The sequence below is a fragment of the Lithobates pipiens genome, unplaced genomic scaffold (assembly GCF_037356315.1).
Source record: "Lithobates pipiens isolate NorthernLeopardFrog02 unplaced genomic scaffold, aLitPip1_a1.2 Scaffold_19, whole genome shotgun sequence".
Taxonomy (NCBI): domain Eukaryota; kingdom Metazoa; phylum Chordata; class Amphibia; order Anura; family Ranidae; genus Lithobates; species Lithobates pipiens.
In genome coordinates, this window is record NW_027507764.1 from 71,285,294 (window position 1) to 71,305,472 (window position 20,179).

General features: G+C 41.3%; 1 protein-coding gene across 7 annotated transcripts in view; it reads left to right on the plus strand.

Moving 5' to 3' along the window:
• ADAM22 (ADAM metallopeptidase domain 22) overlaps positions 1–13,761 on the plus strand; it is a 462,480-nt gene extending 448,719 nt beyond the window's left edge. For all 7 annotated transcript variants that reach the window (XM_077490871.1, XM_077490872.1, XM_077490874.1 and 4 more), the window contains 2 exons: positions 146–269; positions 4,042–13,761. In XM_077490871.1, the coding sequence (XP_077346997.1) occupies positions 146–269; positions 4,042–4,062 (145 nt within the window). In that variant the 3' untranslated portion in view covers positions 4,063–13,761. The remainder of the gene's footprint in view (positions 1–145; positions 270–4,041) is intronic.
• Positions 13,762–20,179: the final 6,418 nt, after the last annotated feature.

Consider the following 20,179-nt stretch of genomic DNA (forward strand, 5'->3'; position numbering starts at 1 on the left):
GATGACATCTGCGCAGGTTGGAACTGGCAGCATCTAGGGTTCCAAAACCTTGCCATGTTCCTGTGCACCATCGTTTATAACTGACCCAGGGCAGGTTGCAGTTTACTACCACCAATGTCATGTTTTTTTGTGTTTGTTATTACAGAACATTGTCTCCTGCCAAGTCTCCGTCATCATCTACTGGTTCCATTGCCTCTAGCAGGAAATACCCGTATCCCATGCCACCACTTCCCGACGAGGAGAAGAAGCCCAGCAAACAGAGTGCACGGGTAGGGACTGTGGGAACTTGTGATAGGGCTCTATTGGACATTTATTTTTAAAATATCTTGGATCGTATCTTACCTGCCTATAAGAGTTATGGAGGCTGCCATAAAAATACTAGCGAACTAGTTGTCATTAGCTGGAGAATAGTCCATGTCACTAACCTGGAACAAACATTCTAGTATTTTCATACAAAGTCAGCAGTGACATTCCCCAGATTATGTCATTAGGTTTCCTGTATTGCTTGAAAATAAAATATTGAATGTTATGTATGCGGGTTAGCTAACATGCCTGTTGTGCAGTGAGCCCTTAAAGCAGGGGTCCTCAACCTTTTGAAGAGCTAGGGCCACTTAAAGGGGTTGTAAAGTCAGAATTTATCTGAATGCATTCTACGCAAGCCCCTTCTCTTTCCAGCGATGTCCACGAATGCCTCAGCTGCCCGGGTCTCTCTCTCCTGATTGGCTGAGACACAGCAGTGGCGCCATTGGCTCCCGCTGCTGTCAATCAAACTCAGCCAATCAGGAGAGAGAGGGGCGAGGCCGAATGGCAGCTCCGTGTCTGAATGGATACATCAAGCTGCAGCTTGGCTCGCGTGCCCCCATAGCAAACTACTTGCTGTGGGGTATTTCAACAGGAGGGATAGGCCAGAAGGTCCAGCCAGGGACCCGAGAGGAGGAGGATCGGGGCTGCTCTGTACAAAACCAACTGCACAGAGGAGGTAGGTATAACATGTTTGTTATTTTAATAGAACAAAAAAAAAAACAAGACTTTACCAACACTAAGCAATTTGGTAACTGGTGGTAGGCCACAATGAAATTAAATGGTTAAGAATTTCCAAGGCCTCGGATCAGTTCCTGTACATACTGCCCCTTCTGTCCAAGTGTAAAACAGAATGTTACAGGGAGGCCGTACGGGCCTGCTGGAGCATGGGGCAAGATCACCATTGCAACCCTTGATGCTACAGCAGTGGTTGGGTGTGTGTGGTAAAAACACGTCCCAACTATGGGGTTTTACCATTCCCCAACCGCAAACATAAATGAGCCTTTACTGTCCTGAACCCCCTATAAGGCTGATTTCCCACTGATGAGCTGCAGTGTACCTGTACCGCAGATGCAGCTCAGTGCACCTGCAGATTTACAGCGGGTTAGCTGTGCTTTGCCATAGACTTCTATTATATCTTGCGCACCAAACCCACAGGATATAATAGAAGTGTGCTTGCTTGGTTTGAGGTCGAGGACCACATCAGAGGGCTCAGAGGGCCACAGGTTGAGCACCCCTGCCTTAAAGTGTATCCAAACCAGAAAATTTAATATGTTACAGATTACCAGTCTTTAGGTGTGGTGCCTGCATTCGTTTTCTTCTTTCTTTTTTAGGCTTTTTTTCCTTTATTTTCACTTGGTGATCCAGCCAGCAACACACTTTCTGTCTTAGGGTGACAATGATAACTTGTTGTACTACTATATCTGCGGAGAAGCAACATTGACTTCCTAGAACAGAAAGTGTGTTAGGATTACAGAAGGCCTCCCCTCCCCTATTTTCCATAACATGGATTGGAGGTGTTATGTACAAAACTTCTAACAATGCTAACTGAAAGCAATCAGCAGTAGAGGAAGTTATTAGCTCACTGGATTTCTGGAAGATTTTTCTTCAAATAATTAAACAGATAAAACAAAATACTTTCAGTGCTGTATTTAAATGACCGAAGAAGGGCAAATGAAAAAGGTTATTGTTAGGCCTTGTTTACATAGGACAAACTATAGTGTATGCCCGTGCAGGGCCTTGTTTACCTGCATGGGGATGCACAGGTGTTTTGTGCTTCCCTGTGCAGGCAGCCCCATTGATGTCCCATTGTAGACATGAATTAGTCTACACTACAATCCCATTGAAGGCATTAATGAGGCTATATCTAACCAGTCCTAAAATATTACCAATGGGTGCAGGAGCGGACTAACCTGAGCAGCCACATAAGGGCTCTCTGGGCCCAAGGACTGGATGCACTCTGGCAATATACTGGAGCAAATGAGAAGCAGGAGGCATTCCTCATTATACCCTAATCATGCTCCTTTTTTTTGTAATATCTAAGTGGTGTCCTCTTTACTACCTGCCTCACCAGTACTGGAGCATGCAGAATGCTTCTTCCATACCGCTTGACACCATTGTGTGTGTGTGTGGGGGAGTCACTATTATGATTTCAGGTGCAAATTTTTAAACATGTTCACTGTGTCACAAGGCTACCTACCTATCACTACACAGAAAATAAGTGTTTTTGAACATTGGCTTAGTAAACATTATTCAGGGCTCTTTGGTGACTTTGTCCTCAACTGATTAGATGGTAGACATGTGCGATTAGTTTTGTACGAATCGAAAATTCGTACGAATTTCCGTAAATTCAGGAGGATCCGAAAAAATACGAATTGCTATGCTTCTGAATTTTGTACAAAATTTTGTTTATGAATTTTGGATCCAAATTCCGTTACAACGGAAACATGACTGGTGTTTTGTTGACCAATCAGAGGTTTTCTTCTGCTGCTGAGTGAGGGTTGGGAAAATTACCTTTTATAACATGGGAGTGGGAGACTGAATCAGACAAATAAGAATGTTCGTTAATTACGATTATTCGTTATGATGAAGTTAAAAACCCAGGAAGTCAGCACAGCACAGGGATGGTGGGAGCCCCTCATAATGAGCACAGCACAAGGATGGTGGGATCCCCTCATAATGATAAATTCATCATAACGAAGTTCCATAATTGTTTTACGAAAACGAAAATTCCTATTTCGTACAAATCCAAATTGAATTTTCGGACAGAAATTCCGAAATATGAATTAACAGCTAATACGCAATGGAACAGAATGAAACGAAACAAATTTATTGACGGCTCACATATCTATTAGATGGACAGATGCCTTAAAGACTCCAATGAATGAAAGCCATCCAAGAGGTGCTGGGAATTTGATATGAGTTTATACAAAATAATTAGAGGGCAAAAACATTTGAAGAGCCCACTGGCTCAGGTTAGGCTGCTAACGATGAACAAGGCTAGTCCAGTGGGTACTCCAGCAAGTTACCAGAAAACAGGAGGATACATGGAAGGAGCGCCAGATCAAAAGATAAGAGTCCAAATGAATTTATTGATATTGTTCTAAAAGACAGCCAACACATTTTGGGGGGCAAAGGAACTCCCCTTTCATCAGGGCTTCAAGGTATGCTTATCATGATTGCTCATGCAGATACTGCTGGCCAGTAATTCTTCTAATGCCTGGTACACACTATGATAGTCATTGGAAGCTGGTCCGCTGCTGGTTTTCCAGCATGCTTGTCCGACAGAAGCCAGCTTCCGTCGGACTGACTGCCTTATATACGGGCCAAATGTCGCATGGTTTTTATTGATCCAGCCAATGTTGCCCGGCATTCGGCCCGTGTGTAAGGGGCTTAACCTAATCCCTGTGTAAGCTTCCTATTGGTCTGTGTCTGAGCTTACACAGGGTAATGACCTCCCCCACCCCGACGTGACAGTGTTTAATCCTGGTGAATGGACACTCAGGCCTGAGCATTACATCCCCCATACCCAGAATTATTAAAGATTTCCAAGGACTTTATCAAATAAAAGGAGCAGCAGGGGAGTGAGTTTTAATGGGTGGCGGAGTGAGCATCAATGGGTGGGGGGTTGGTTTAGGAAAAGAACCAGTCACTTTGCCTATTTGTCTTTAACTCTTTATGTTGTGAACATAAATACATCGCATTTGAATAAAGTATGACTCCGCTTTTTTATATTGACAGCTCTGGGAAACATCAATCTAGGTAGAGCATCAATCTTCATCACGGGAAATCGGCTTCAGATTGGTGGACTGAGAGTCAGTGCTCCCCCATCATCCAGTAATAAAGGACCAGGAATCATTGCTGTTTACAGAGACCTCCGCCTTTACAAAGAGGCTCCTGACATTTATTTACATGTATCCCCCTTCCCGAGGACTAAAGGAAGCCCCAAAACTTTAAGTTTGTAAAAATCAACCTCAACGGACTCTGCAAAGAGAGAAGTCTTATGCATGACTGAATTTTTAACGTCAGGTATAAAATCACGTACTCTGTAGACCAGAAGTCTAAATTTATGACATTAAGCAGCCATTGTATAGTGGGAGGTCCGGGCGGCCATGTTGTTTTCCATGCAGAAGGCCACTGAGGTCAGTTGTGTTGGATGCATGCACATAAATCACCACTTGCGAATAGATACATTGTATTGTAACGAAGCATGGAACCATATTTTATTTTCTAAAAAGACAAATTTGAAAATCTATTATTTTGCCTAAATTAGATCCTTTAAAGAAGTAGACACATATTTTGTACATATGTACATTTTAAACTGTAAAAAGAAATATAAGTATAGTACATTATTTTGTCAATCGCTTAATGGAACGTGAGCACACTGTAAGTTTTACACCTGATTGGCCTAGAGAAGCATAATACAATTAAAGAGATAGAGCACCAGTAATGTAGAGAAGGCTCAGGCAACCTATAGACCTAGCACAAGACAGTGGTCCCTAAAAAGTTGCCTGGAGGCCACATGCGGTTTTCAGTTACCTATGATGGTAGGGGCTCAGTACCTGTAGACCACATAGCTGTATTGTATGCATTCAGTATGTTTGAAAGAAGAGGATGCCTAAATTATATAATTTAAGGTTGAAGCTCCAGTTTTGTTGAACAAAAAAAAAAAAAAAAAGAAGCAGAGCCCCACAGATGAACTATCTATCTATCTATTTTGCAAGGATTTTGGAAAAGTTCATTGCAGATCCCTATTTTTTTTATTTTTGTTTGTTAATGATGAAAGCAAGCACTTTCTAAAACTGACTCCTTAGCATGATCACGTGCATTATAGTCATAAGAAAATTCACAGAGTTTCCTTTTAATGAATTGGTTTTGAGTTTATGGACTTTAAGTGTGTATTGACATCTGCGAATGCACCCTACCAGCCGGTCTCTGCAACTAATTGTGCCCACATTCTGCTCCAGGGCCAATCACTCACATGCAATCGCTGTATGAAAGATTACATGAGAATGGACATGGTTAGCTGTGATAGGCAGCCCAATTAAAAGAAATGGGAGGCTGCTGGCTACCACAGCTAACCACAACAATTCCTGTAGGGTACAGATGGGGTGTATTTGCAGGTGTGAATACCCCCTAAATGTTAAAGCAGCTGAACACATAACAACATAATATTGCACAGAGGCAGACATGAGATCCCTTTCTATTGTTTTAGCTTAGACATGCCTCAAAAGCTTGGCCAAAGTAGCTGAAAGCTAAAGCAGGTGTGTTTTTTTTTTTTGTCATTGCATTGCTGTGCACTGTTTTGAGCTACTTTAGCATTTGAAGGCTGTGTACATAACCTGCTAACCATTACCAGCTAAATGCACTTCTTTTTTGGCATCCCTCTTACCTTGCTGCATGCTTTGTTATATATGACTAAGCGAGTGAAGCCAGTAGGAAAAGCCACCTTCCTTCATAGTGCCTGCAGCATGTGGGTGAAGCTCAGAACTCAAGTCTAGAGATTATAGAGACTCACAGAGGTATAAACAATGTTTGGATGGAGTGGCCCCTTAAAATGCTAGGACTTTTATTTGTGTGGCCCTCTGTCAATTTGTCATTTGGCTCACAACCTGACTGATGTTGGAGACCCATGGTCTTGCTATTTCTGCATGTTAGGGTGGCTAGGTTCCTGCTAGACTTCATTTAAATATATGCGGTTATGCGGCCATTACTCAAATGCATTCCCTATGAAGTGACCAGCAAGCAGCATTTAATATTTTTAAACAAAAATGCAATATATCTGTAAGGTAACCATATATTAATATTCTTTTTGAATCATTTCAATTTGGATAGCTCTGTTTATCTAGAGACCCAATATAGCAGTAAGTAAATACTACTACAGTATAATCATTCAACTGAGAAATGTGAAACGTGCACAATTGCTTTGGCTGACTATGTTTACCTGATACCCATACAGTTCCTAGCACCTTATGTTAGTGATCATCACAAAAAATAATCCACTTTGGGTCACAGATTTTGTCCACGGGTAGGTGACACATAGACATATGATCATTTCCTTATCCAACTGTTACTGCTCATATCATGTTTGTGGGAAACTACTGATTGGCCAGTGCCAAAATGCAGGACATATGAAGCAAATTAATAAATATCCAAGGTCCGTTACAAGACTTCCATGAGTGCTCTTGTTCTGGACCCTGTAAGCCTAGATGGGACTGAATTACCTGAATCCAATAGATCAGGGCATCAGACACTAACCGGGTCCAGTTCACATCCTGGTTTATAGTGCTGTGATAAAAAGCTTTAATTTACACTGTACAATTTACTCAATAAATTTAAATATAATTCTACCACTTTACAAAACTCTGGTTTAGCCACATCTTGAGTATACCATCCAGTTCTGGTCACCAGTCCCCCAGGAAGGATGTGCTTGACCGGGAGAGAGTCCAGAGAAAGGCAACAAAACTAATAAGGGAGCTGGAGCTCAGTTATGAGAAAAGACTACACATATTAAAGTGGTTGTATGGTCAATTTTTTAACTTTTACCTACAGGAAAGCCTATAATAAGCCTTACCTGTAGGTAAAAAAAATATCTCCTAAACCTGTACGGTTTAGGAGATATTCCCCTTGGTATGCTCCGCTGACTGCAGCGGCGCATGCGCACAAGGGGGTTCTCGCCGTGAAAATCCGTCAGCGCTCGTCCGGCCGGACTGAAATCTCCCGCGCGCATGCGCGGGAGTGACGATATCGCGGCTCCGGCCACTCACAGCGCCGGAGCCGTGATACCCGGAAGAGACGCCGAGGGAGCATGTTAGCTCCCTCGGCATGGATCGGGCCAGATGTCGGGGCCTCGTTCTAAGGTAAGTATTTCATAATGAGCTAGTATGCGGTGCATACTAGCTCATTATGCCTTTTGCTTTGCAGGTTTAAAAAAAAAAATAAATAAAAAAAAAAAATTTGCGGGTTTACTACCGCTTTAAACTTATTCTGCTTGGAAAAGATATGCTTAAGAGAGGATATGACCTCCCATTCTTTAAATAGGAACTTGATCATTAGGAGAAAACAATTTAACCTAATGTCTCTAAAGAAGACACGTGGCCACACAATGATGTTGGACGAGAAGCAGTTGAAACTTGAACTATGTAAAGGGTTCTTTACAATCAGAGTTGTAAGGATGTGGAATTCCTTTCCACAGTTGGTGTCAGCAGCGAGTTTGGATAAATTCAAAAAACCTTTACATGTGTTTGTTAGTGAACACAATGTATAGGGATATTGAAAATGGTAGTCACACACACACTATGCATCTTTCACTGTAAACCAGTTGTATACAAAATAAGACATTTACGGGCCTGTCCTGCCCTAGAGCAACATGAAGGAGTGGGTCACACCAAGCCTCTAAATGTACAAATTGTGATTTTCTTATTTTGACTGAATATTGTAGGGGGAACAGAAGACTCCCTATTGTTTAAGAAACATGAACCCTTCTTAACTTTCTCTTGTTTGTTGGCCTTTTGCATTAAAAAAGTAGCTGTAAATATAAAGCAGAGGGGGTGCTGCCTTAATAGCAGATCTTATTATTAATTATGTTCCTAAATCAATCTCACAACAGGACAGAGCTTGTTCAAGTTTGTAGTTCCATTGCTTATGGAAAGCTGCACATTACCTACCAGTGTCAATTTCTGGTGGCTGAGAACCAGACTGGAGAGGAGGGTAGAGGTTCCACTTCTGCCACTGTTTACTGCCAAAGGCTTTCAGGCCTGCAAGAGTAGATGTGACTAGGTCAGCTACTGTCAGTTCACAGTAGGCACCGCGGGGCCTATTATTTTTGACCTTAGGGAAGTCTCCCATTGAGTTAGGCAGTAGGCTCTTGATCTGCATAGGCCACAGCAATTGCACACCATAAACATGCATCTGGTTGTGGCCCCATAACCGCACTGCTAAAGGGAACACATGCAGCTCACAGAGCACAATCATGATGTACAAAGCACTGTAAACCAACAGCGACCAATCAGATTTTATTTGACCCTCGCCTGATCAATGAAAGATAAAACCTGATTGGTCACACACTGCCCTTGGCCTTTTTTTTTTTATAAGCCCAAGATAAGCTAGAGAGCTATAGGTTTGCCTGCCTGAGCTGTAGGAGAATATACAAAACACGGAATGAATATGTAGATTTTGAAATGTAGATATAATAGAGATTTGTTATGTAAGTGAAGAGAATGGCATCACATCTTAAATGCTCTTGCCATATATATTTTGCAGGAAAAAACAGTAAATTCTAAATAAAGAAAATGCAAGTATAGTTCCGCAAGATTTTATCTCTTTCCAGAGTATCACGGGAATGTATGACCTTACATGGGATATTCAATAGTTTTGTAGACTTTACGGGGTTTTTGGCATCAGTGTAGAACAGAGACAGATAGGAAACCACAAGAATGACTGTCCGTATCATACCCTCCATTAGATGCAGAATGATGCATTGTTGACTCACTGATTAATTTTTTTGTATCTGTTGTTATATACAATGAAGGATGTCCAGTTTTGGTCCTCCAGGGGTGACCGTAACAAGCGGGGAGCCAGTGATGGACATCCAAACTTCAACCTATGCTGTGCCTTTCTGATGCATTGATTCTAATAAAGCCTGAGATGAGAACTGTGGGACTTATTTAACTCAAACCTATACCCAAACCCCAACTCCGCCTAGCCTGACAATCTCATTGTTTATACATAAATAGTATAAGAAGTTACGGTTATGGTAGCCCGTCACATGGTCTAACATTTTGCCATCTGCATTTTGTTGAAGCATAAACTCTCAGTAATTTAGAGGGTGTATTTTGAAAGATATACAGTAGCAAGACAATGTATGTGAACCCCTTGGTCTCTTTATTGAACAAACCTATTAAACATGCACAGTGCTGGAGGAAAAAGTAAGTGAATCCTTGGCGTAAATAGCTGGTCGAACCACCTTTGGCAGCAATGACTTCCAAGGAGGTGCTTTTTGGAAGCTCTGGATCAGATCTGCACAACATTCAGGGGAAATTTTTGACTGTTACTTTTTACTAAACTGCTTGAGCTCAGACACATTTGCAGGATGTCTGGTGTGGTCGGCTCTCTCTCATTCCACAGCATCTCTGTGAGGCTAAGGTCTTTTTGCAAGGCATGGTAGGCATCAGCTGATGCTGCTTATGAACACCAATTTTAACCACTTCGCGCCCAAGCCAGTTATGACACTTCACTCCTACATGTAAAAATCGTAATTTTTTTCTAGAAAATTATTCAGAACCCCTAAACATTATATATGTTTTTTTTTATGTCAGACGATCTTTGCGCAGTGCTTTTTCAAACGCATTTTTTTATGGGGGAGGGACAGATTCATGAATTAAAAAAAACAAAAAATACAGTAAAGTTAGCCCAATTGTTTTGTAAAAGGTGAAAGATAATGTTACGCTGAGTAAATAGATACCTAACATGTCACGCTTTAAAATTACGCACGTTCATGGAATTGCGGCAAACTTTGGTACCTAAAAATCTCCGTAGGCGGCACTTTTTTTTACAGGTTACCTGTTTAGAGCTACAGAGGATTTCTTGAGATTGAATTATTGCTCTCGCTCTAACGTTCAACCTCACCTGTGTGATTTGAATGCTGTTTACATATGTGGACGAGACATACGCATGCGTTCGAGGACGGGGGCTTTCAATTTTTTTTTTTTTTTTTTTACACTTTCCCATTAAAAAAATATTTTTTGATCACTTTTATTCCCATTACAAGGAATGTAAACATCCCTTGTAATAGGAATAGTGTGTGACAGGTACTCTTTATGGAGAGATGTGGGGTCTCTAAGACCCTACATCTCTCCACTAGGCAGGAAAGGCTGACGTCAAAATTTTTTTTACAATCTCAGGCTTTCCCACTGAGTCTCTGGCATTGTTTACTTCCATCGGACGTGATGTCCTAATGTCGCACTTGGGCCTCCAAGAGTCATAGAGATTGCCGGGGACCATCTGTCCCTTGGATTTCTCTAAGACTCTCTTCTGGCCCTGGCGGATTTCTTCTCTGGGTCACCAATCGCACATGAGAGCCTGGAGAAGCACCGGTGGGCAGCGGGGGGGGGGGGGGGAGACATCCCCTCCCGCCATCTGTAAGAATGATCAAGCGGCTGAACTGCCACTGTGATTGTTCTTATGGTGCACAGAATCGCCAACCGAAGAGAACGATATTTGAAAGATGCCTGTAGCTGCAAGCATCGTTCAGATATCCCCACTGAAAATCAAGGACATCATATGACATACCTTGGGCATGAGGTGGTTAAAATGTTTGAGTGCCATTTATTCATCAAATTCACACCTCCAAACTCATTTCATTAATAGGACTCCAATTATCTTTCACTGAGGTAATTACTATATGGGTTCATTTACTTTTTCCTCCAACACTATGAATGTTTAATGGGTGTGTTCAATAAAGACATAAGAAATTAGAATGTTTTGTGTGTTATCACCTTAAGCACATTGTGTTTGTCTATTGCTGTGACTTAGATGAGGATTAGATCACATTTTATGGCAAATTACTGCACAAAACCAGTTAATTCCAAAGGTGTTCACATACTTTTTCTTACCACTGTATTTAGACTAGTTCAGTTTAATTCATTCGTGTTTTTTGTTTTATCTTTTACCTTGTGTATTTTATTCTCACTTGTTACTGTCCCTTTACACTTTTTATTTTAAGTTTTTTGTGTTTTTTTTTGTTTTGTTTTTTTACTGTGAAATAGCATAGGGGCTATATTTGTGGTACAAAACCAACACAATGCACCATTAAATTTGTGTATTTTTTTTTGTTTTGTAAAGAGTAAGGGTCTGACCCTCTGTTAGGTTTATATGACTGTCTGTCTCCCCATTATGGAGATTCACTCCTCATTCAACAAGAATAAATGATTGGGGTACAACTGTCTAAAGCTGGCTATATTCTAGTAGAATTTTAACATTTTTTTATTTTAAGAAAGATAATTGTATTTTCTAATCATCAGTGGGGGTCAAATCGGCATTTCGACCATTTTTTTTCGAACTAATGATAATCTAACAGTGTATGTGTTTTTTGTTCTGGGAATTACATTCATTCCAAAATTAAATGTTAAAAGCAAATACAATTTTGAAGCACTATTGAACAACATTTGTCTAGTCAATAAATATACAAAGAAGAAATAATGTTTTTACAAATTTTTGTATGAAAAGTTACTAGTATTTACCCAGCTTAAGATGTCATTTCCTCACACTATGGGAAAATGTACTGTTGCTTTTCTAAAGCCTCGTAAACACGATCCGATTGTTGGCAGGGGATTGTGTGATGACAGACTGTTGGCCTAAAATCCGACCGTTACTATGCTCCTTCAGACAATTGTCCAACTTTCGGCCAACAAATATTGGATGGCAGGCTACTAAATTTTCGTCAGACAATGGTCTGTTGTCAGGTTTTTAAATCGTCCGTCACACAAAAGTCAAAATTACAAACACGCATGCTCGGAATCAATGCTCACCAAACACGACATTAGCAGAAGGTGCCCAAAGTGTGGTGCTCAAGAGCTGAAATTCCACGTAGTTACGTGTTTGTTGGCTGACAATTCTGTGCCACTAGTATGCAAGACAAGATCCAGACACACGCCTTTTTGACAAAAGTCTGAAACTCTGTTGGCCAACAATCCGATCGTGTGTACGAAGCTTTAGAAGGAATCCTCCCCAGTGAGACACAGACAGTAAAATCACCAAATAGGGATTTTAACCCTTCCTTACTCTATCCACATAAAAAAAAAAAAAAGCATTGCCTTTACATGTACTTCAATTTCGGTTGGCCAATGACTTGACTCCAATTCATTTTGAAAAAAAATTTGAAATATTGACAAAATCTTCTGATTTTCACCAAAATGACTGCGAAAGAAAAATCAATACCACTCAACATTAATACATTTCATGATGAATGGCTTGGCAGTGGTCACGTGACCATACACCCCGAACACTGGTTTCTGCTGATGGGTCATTTCACAACCTCTTCTACTACGTATGGCTTTTAAAGGAGCAAGATTGTCAGGAAAGTTAGGGGTTGGAACTTGTGTATAGGTCCACTTAAAAGCCCAACATCTTCTTTAAAATGTGATATTGGAACACAGAGAAGTAACATTTGTAAAATTGCAGGTAATGCTCACATGGTTCTCTTATGTGTACACATACATTTGAAGCATCTGTTGTCCCCAAGACCAACTTTTTTTTCCGTTGTTGCTGTAGGTGAATTGTAAACATATCGGCCTCTCTGAAAACTGGAGCCGAAATAAAGGTACCGCCTAGAGCAACCAATCATCTCTCAGGTTTAATGGACGCGGTAACTAAAATTCAGATTCAGCTCTACTTTCTCTCCAGTTTTTACAATGTAGGTCAGGTCTATGAGAACCAACTAAACTGATAGCTGTGGGTGATAGTATACAGCTATTTAGATACTCCCCTCACTTCACATATATGCAAATCAGATTTTTAATTGCATTCAATTCACATAACATGGGAACCCGAACCGGCTTTCAATGGAGCCAGTTCACACATGTCCGGGGCGACTGCAGTCCGTTTTTGAAAAGGGTCCTGTGCAATTTTGGGTCTGGTTTAGGAGCGAATTCAAGTAAAAGTTGGCACCTGAAATGGGGAACAAAACGCACTGGACCCTGGACTGCAAACTGCAGCCGGACATGTGTGAACTCAGCCTAGAAGATAATTTCCTGTAGACACAAGTATATACTGTGGCTTCAGTGCCTTGGTTTAGAGTTTTTCTAGGGGGCCACAAATAATAGCAATGAAAATCATTGAAAAAATAAAGGACATATCACATTTCTAGGAAATAGGATGTTGGGATTTTTGTACAAAATAAAGGCAGCCATTTTGTTGTATTCCAAAAGCCTCATTGACTCTGTGGCTGTTTCATCACAAAATGACTGACTTCTCCTTTGATGGTAATGAACACTATATCAGTATGTGAACCGCCAATTGACTTCAGGTTTCAGTAGTCCTTGACAACACTGAGCTCCTGAATTCTGATATGTGATTGGATGCTTTAAGCCATGGTCAGTCTAAGGCTCCCCCAGCTGTTGCAGGAAATACAAGTCAAGTTACCCCAAAAACGACATGCTGGGACTTATAGTTCCCCCAGCAGCTGGGTGTGCCATCTTCTATGAGATGTATTTGTTTTGCAAGGGAATTGTTTCTGTATCGCTAAAGAAGTCCAGCATTAAATCTTTCTATAAGGCAGACAAAGTGGAATGTAAAAAATGTTTCTTTTTGTAATGCTTTCTTTTCAGCTGTGTTCTAGCTTTTTAGTGTGATGGTGTTGTGTATGCCTTTTAGTGGTCAGTTTCCAAAAAAAAAAAGAAAATACCAATATTCTGTAACTGGTGAACTCCTAGATTTTACGGAAAAAATAAATATTGACTTTTATGCATCTGGTCAGATGTGGAGTTTAACAGAACACAGCGAAGAGGAAAAACAACATTTACTTCCGATATACAGGAGTTTTATTTAAAGGGACCCGGTTAAATAGAGAAGTTGGCATTCACCATCTTGTTTGCAGTATTTTTCATAGGGTGTTACAGCAGGACAGATGGTTTCATAAAAATCAAAAAAAAAAAAAATTGCCGCACTTAGTATATAAAGTAACAGCGGCACTTAAAAGATCTGAATACAAGACCAGCTTAAAATAAAAACATAAAGATTGGTGCACTATTCCTTTAAATATATTGTGATAAAATTATTAAACATACAAAGACAGTGACTAAATGACCATGATCAAATAAACAAAAGCTACGTATACAATTTGCTGGTCACAAATATAAAATACATAAAACATAAAAGTGCAGCACTTTAACTAAGAAGTTACACCAAAGTGCTTTTTAGAGTCCTTTTGCCTTATCCACAGACAGTCCTTGATAGAGTGAATAGGGATCCCAAGTAAAATACCACCACCTCCAACCAAAACAAACACACAGCCTCTAACCAGATGATATTGACCACCCGATTACAGAGGGTCAAACACTTGCATTCCAACTCTAGAAATGGCTCCAGGGACAATCCAATCCATCAGCCATCATGTCAGCTCAAAGTCCTTCCAGGTCAAGATGATCACACAGTAGTGTGCGACCGCTCATACAGGACGCAGGTGCACCTCTCCCCTAATCCATGTGTCCGGCTACCTAATCTACATGCAGGGCACCAGACACATGGATTTCAGTGTTTTTTTGTTTTTGAAGCACATTAGAGCCTGAGGCTCTAATTGGCTTCAAAAAGGGTAGGCTCGGGGAGCCTGGAGCCCACCCAGTTATGTGACATTAGCAAATGAATATTCGCTAATGTCTTCCTGCTTCTCCTCTCAGCCAATCAGAAAGCAGGTCCTGAGACCCGATTAGCCGTGAGTCCTAAGTCCTGATTGGCCGGGAGGAGGAGCGACCGCTGTGACTCGGGAGGACATGGAAGGGCTTTGAGCTGATGTGATGGCTGATGGATTGGATCATCCCTGGAGCCATTTCTGGAATACTGAGAGTGACTCTCTGTAATAAGGTGGTCAACCTCATCTGGTAAGAGGCTGTGTGTGTTTTGGTTGGAGGTGGTGGTCTTTTGCTTTGGATCCCCATTCCTATTCACTCTATCAAGGAGGGAAAATTATTCTATATGCACTGTGGTGTAACTTATTAGGAAAAGCGCTGCACGTTTATGTTTTTATTTAAACATTCAGAGTGCAAGTCCCATTTAAAATATAAAATAAAAAGTCCTCAAATAAAACTCTAACCACCACTATCAAAGTGAAACTCTCCAGTCTTGTGTTAATCACCAAGGATTCCACCACCACCGTGCTCAAGCCTCTTACCAGCTGCGTGGGATCCCTAGGTAATACATGATGGCAATAGTGCTCTGTAACAAGGATGGGGGTAACCAAGGTCTCCAAATCCCTCCTGAACGATCACTCTCAATTAAAATCCACATGGGAAATAAAGAAAACAAAGAGCAAAAACCATAGTGTAAAACCACATAAAGCCAATATATTTATTCATAAGTACTGCATTCACATACTAGAGAGACAGGATTGAAATGTGAAAAAGCCACTGCCGATCTTACGGCAGATGTGATGACGTCACAATCCAATCCCTGCACAATGTGTTTCGTCAGTAGGCAGACATAATCAGGGGAAGAGGGAAATCCTGTCTCCCCATTATGTGAGTGCAATGTTAGGTTTTAGGGACAGATGGTTTACCTGTAGAATGTTGAACACAAACCACTAGGTTCACAATCTGTAGATTAACTCTCCCAGACACGGGTCCTGTGTCCACATTAGACAGTGTGCTTCTAGCTGATCAACTGGAATGTTACGGACAACTCCAATCCCAACTAATGATCAAGACTTGGCATGTGACTGATGCTATCACAGATAGATGGTGGTTCCAGCACAGAAGCCATACTGGTCCTGCTGAGCCCCGAAGCTAGTTTAAAACAGCATTGGGACAAATAGCTGATATCCCAATGCTTTAAGAACCTGGGCATTAAGTCATTAAAAACAATGCAAAAAATTATTAAGCTTGGTAAAATGTGCGTAAGGGACGATTTACATTGATGTGTTGCAGGAAGTACACATTAAAGCTGATCTCCAAGTATATTGTCCCTTTGGGCCAAGGTGGCCCAAACAAACTATTTACTGCACTAAAAAGGTGTTCTTTCTGGGCACACTGCATTAATTGTATATGGTCTCAGCTACATACAGTATACAGGGCTCTATTCCAGCAGTAAGATAGGGTCTTTCCGTCCCATTCCAAGAACAAAATAGAACCAGACATTGAAAGGAAGCTTTGTATTCTATTAAAGTGGAACTGCCGTCTGCTTACATAATTTGTATTAAAAACATCTTTGCATTTCTGAAGCTTCCCTCCAAACACTTTGCATATTATTTATATATACTGTGATTCTGTACTTGCCAAATATGCTGCCGAAATATGCTGCCCTCCACTGAGTCTGGCATTAAGGCAATCCGTTTGTTCAAATGGGCTTCCAACACACAACAATGGACTGTAAATCACACCTGTAACATTTCTGGTAACAAAGTGGATCACAAGTCACGGTAATGTTACATTGCATTGTAGATGTCATTTAAAATTAATGTCACCACAACACCCCAGCGCATGCACGATGCATTGCATAGGCACACATAGTTTACCATGTTACACCAGTGTGCTGGTATGAAAGTTCCATGACAGACCAGCTGTCCTGCAAGAGTGGCAGTTGAAGGGGTTGGAACAAATCGTATTACACAGGTGGTGGAAAGGACAGAAGGGTTGGGGCTTAATCTTAGACTTGGGCCCCATGTGCAGCCTGGCTCCACTCATCCATTAACATGACTTCTTTGCAGCCTGTGGCAGAGTGATTTCATACTTTTCTTCACATGCCCTCTGCTTTCTGAAGCCCATACTGTGCAAGTTACTGTTTCCGCTTCATATAAAGTATTTTTTATTTGTATGTTTTATACAGTATAACACTATTGGGAGCATTATGTGCTCTGGAAAATTATGCGGTATGAACGACATGGTGGAGAGGTCAAACTTGCAACATAGCTGCTGGAAAACTATTATTTAACCACTAAGGCCCCTTTCACACTGGGGCGGTTTTCAGGCGCTACAGCGCTAAAAATAGCACCTGTAAAAACCGGCCCCTTTCACTCCAGTGTGAAAGCCGGAGGGCTTTCACACTGGAGCGGTGCACTGGCAGGACGGTGAAGAAAGTCCTGCTAGCCGCATCTTTGGAGCGGTGAAGGAGCAGTGTATTCACCGCTCCTACCCATTGAAATCATTGAAAGTCAATTTGTGAAAGTTATAGAGTCGACAAGCTATGGTGCCAATTATTGAAAATTGATCACACCTGATGTAATGAAGGCCTATCTTATTTTGTGAGACACTAACAAGCCAGGAAAGTACAAATACCCCCAAAATGACCCCTTTTTGAAAAGTAGACTATCCAGGTTATTTAGTAAGAGGCATGGTTAGTTTTTTTGAAGTTGTAATTTTTTTGCCACAATTCTTTGCAAAATGAAGATTGTTTTATTTATTTTTCCCACAAAATTGTCATTATTTCTCTCACATGGCATGTGCATTCCACAAATGACACCCCAAAATACATTCTGCTACTCCTCCTGAATATGGCAATACCACATGTGTGAGACTTTTACACAGCCTGGCAAAATACAGAGGCTCAACATTCAAGTAGCACCTTTAGGTGTCCTAGGAGCATAAATTACAAATCTAATCTCTCAACCAGCTTTTACACTTTTGAAGGCCCCATGACAATGGAAATGCCCACAAAATGACCCAATTTTGGAAAGCAAACACCCCAAAGTATAATCTACGAGGCATAATGAGTCTTTTGAACAGTTAATTTTTTCCAGAAGTTTTTGGAGAATGTGGAAAAAAAATGAAAACATTTTTTTTTACACAAAGTTGTCCATTTATATTTCTATTGATATTTCCAACACATAGCAAAAATGACACCCCAAAATACATTATGCTACTCCTCCTGAGTATGGCGATACCACGTGTGAGACTTTTACACAGCCTGGCCACATACAGAGGCCAAACATCCAAGGAGCACCATCAGGTGATCTAGGGGCATAAATTATGCATCTAATTTCCTTACAACCTATCACATTTTTGAAGGCCCTTCATATTTCTAACACATAGAATGTACATACCAAGAATTACACCCCAAAATACATTCTGCTGAGCAAAGGGTACACAAAAGATTACATGTGGTGTTAGTAGTGTGTTGTCCACAGGAGGACAGCCCTGATCCAGGCAGCAGGCAGGGACGTGCTCAGCAACAGTGAATGGAATTGTCCAGGCAGCAGACAGGAATATTGTCCATAATCAGTACAGGCAAGCATACTGTCCATATACAGTCCAGGGTCAGTGCAGGTCGAGATATTGCCAGCAGTGCCAAAATATTGGTTCTGGTAGTAAGCCGGAACATGGTGCAAGTAGCAGACCAGGAAAGAATGGGGATGGGGTAGAGGGAGGCTTCTCCCACCCAAATCTCTTTGAAGCCTCCAAGTCTCCAGACCCTAATCCAGGAATGAGAAAACTTAAAAATTTGTTTTCTTCATCCAGAAAAACAATTCTGGAGCACCTCGCATATGTGAGACCACTGTGCTCCCACTAGCATAGCAGGGTAAAAGATCAGTCCAAGAGGCAGGCAAAAAATGTGGTCAAACAGTCCAGAGCAGGCAGAGGTAGGTAGGTACAGTTCAGCGTTAGGCAGAAGCGTGGTCGTATAACAGGCCAGGGTCAGTTCCAGAGAAGGCAGAGGTATGTTTGGCGTTAGGCAGAAATGTGGTCATATAACAGGCAAGGGTTTGTTCCTGATAAGGCAGAGGTATGTACAGTTCAGTGCAGTGGCATAAGGGGTGTGGAGTAAAATGACAGGAAACGAGTATTACGTTTACCATACTTCCCTAATAATCTATAGAAATATGGTAAGGGCAGAAACAGTCATCTATAAAGAGGCCTGGTTGGGAAGGTCATAGGGGACAATAATATGTGGTGTCTATAATAATTCCTCCTCTGGAGTGCACCCGGCATTGGTCTGTTTTACTGGGAGGGGGATTTTGGCAGGAAAGTGGTATTCATGCAGTCTGCTCACTGAATCAGTATGAATATTTTCTGGTGGGCCTTCAGGGTACAAAAGGGCGGAGATAACTTGTTCTTGGTAATGCAGATAGAATACAGTGGTCCCGGTAGATTTTTGATAAATAGCATAAGTGGTTTACATGGCCAAACTGAAAAAATAAATGGACACTTTTTTTATACCAGTGGCAGGAATTTCTTGTGGGAAGGTTGGGTCCACTCCCCCCATGAACAAATTATAGTCATGAACACAAGTTGGTTTCTGGATTGGGCCGTTTCTTCTGGGGACTTCCACTTAGGTGTCCTTATGAATTGATGTGAGCATATGAACATTTCGTCTGTCCCTCCACCTGACAGCCAATAGTTCCTGGATCCGCAAAGACGCCGTCTCTCCTTGTCGTAGCCTTTCATTGAGTTTTTGCAGGAAGCCCTTTCTATTGGCTCTCACTGTACCACATGCTGGGGTGTCCCTCTGGTGAAGATTGCGGAAGAAGGGCCAGCTCATATAAAAATTATACACATAAAGATGGTATCCCTTTCCAAGGAGTGGATAGACAAGCTCCCAGACAACTTTTCAGTTGGCTCCAATTTACTCTGGGCATTCAGAGGGATGCAGTTGGGAGTCCTTCCCTTCGTACACCAGTAAGGTGTAGATGTACCCCGTGGCTCGGTCACAAATTTTGTACAGTTTAACCCCATGTCAGGCCCTTTTGCTGGGGATAAACTGAATTCCCAGCCTGCGTGCCTGTGAATTTGACAAGTGACTCATCCACGGAGATATTCTGGTCAGGGGTATATAATTGGGAAATAATTTAGGAGTGCCCGAATTTTTAATAATTTGTCAAAAGCTGGGTCATTTCGGGGAGGGCACTGGGTGTTCTCATTATAGTGGAGAAACTGCATAATCATAAGGTATCTTGATCTTGGCATAATGGATAAGAAGATTGGCATGTGGTGGATGGGGTTGGTGGACCAATAGGAGTACAATTAGATTTTTTTTGTGAGTCCCATAGTAAAAGTTAGGCCTAAAAATGTTTTGAATTCCTCTATGGTAAGTTCTCTCCGCTCAAAGGGATGGGCGTAACTAGAACCAGGGTTGCTATGAACTGCTGTACATAGAGGTTACACTGGGCCACGATGGATGATAGTAAGTCTTCATTAAAGGTGAAAAAAATCAAGCAGGGCAAAATCATCTGTGTTCA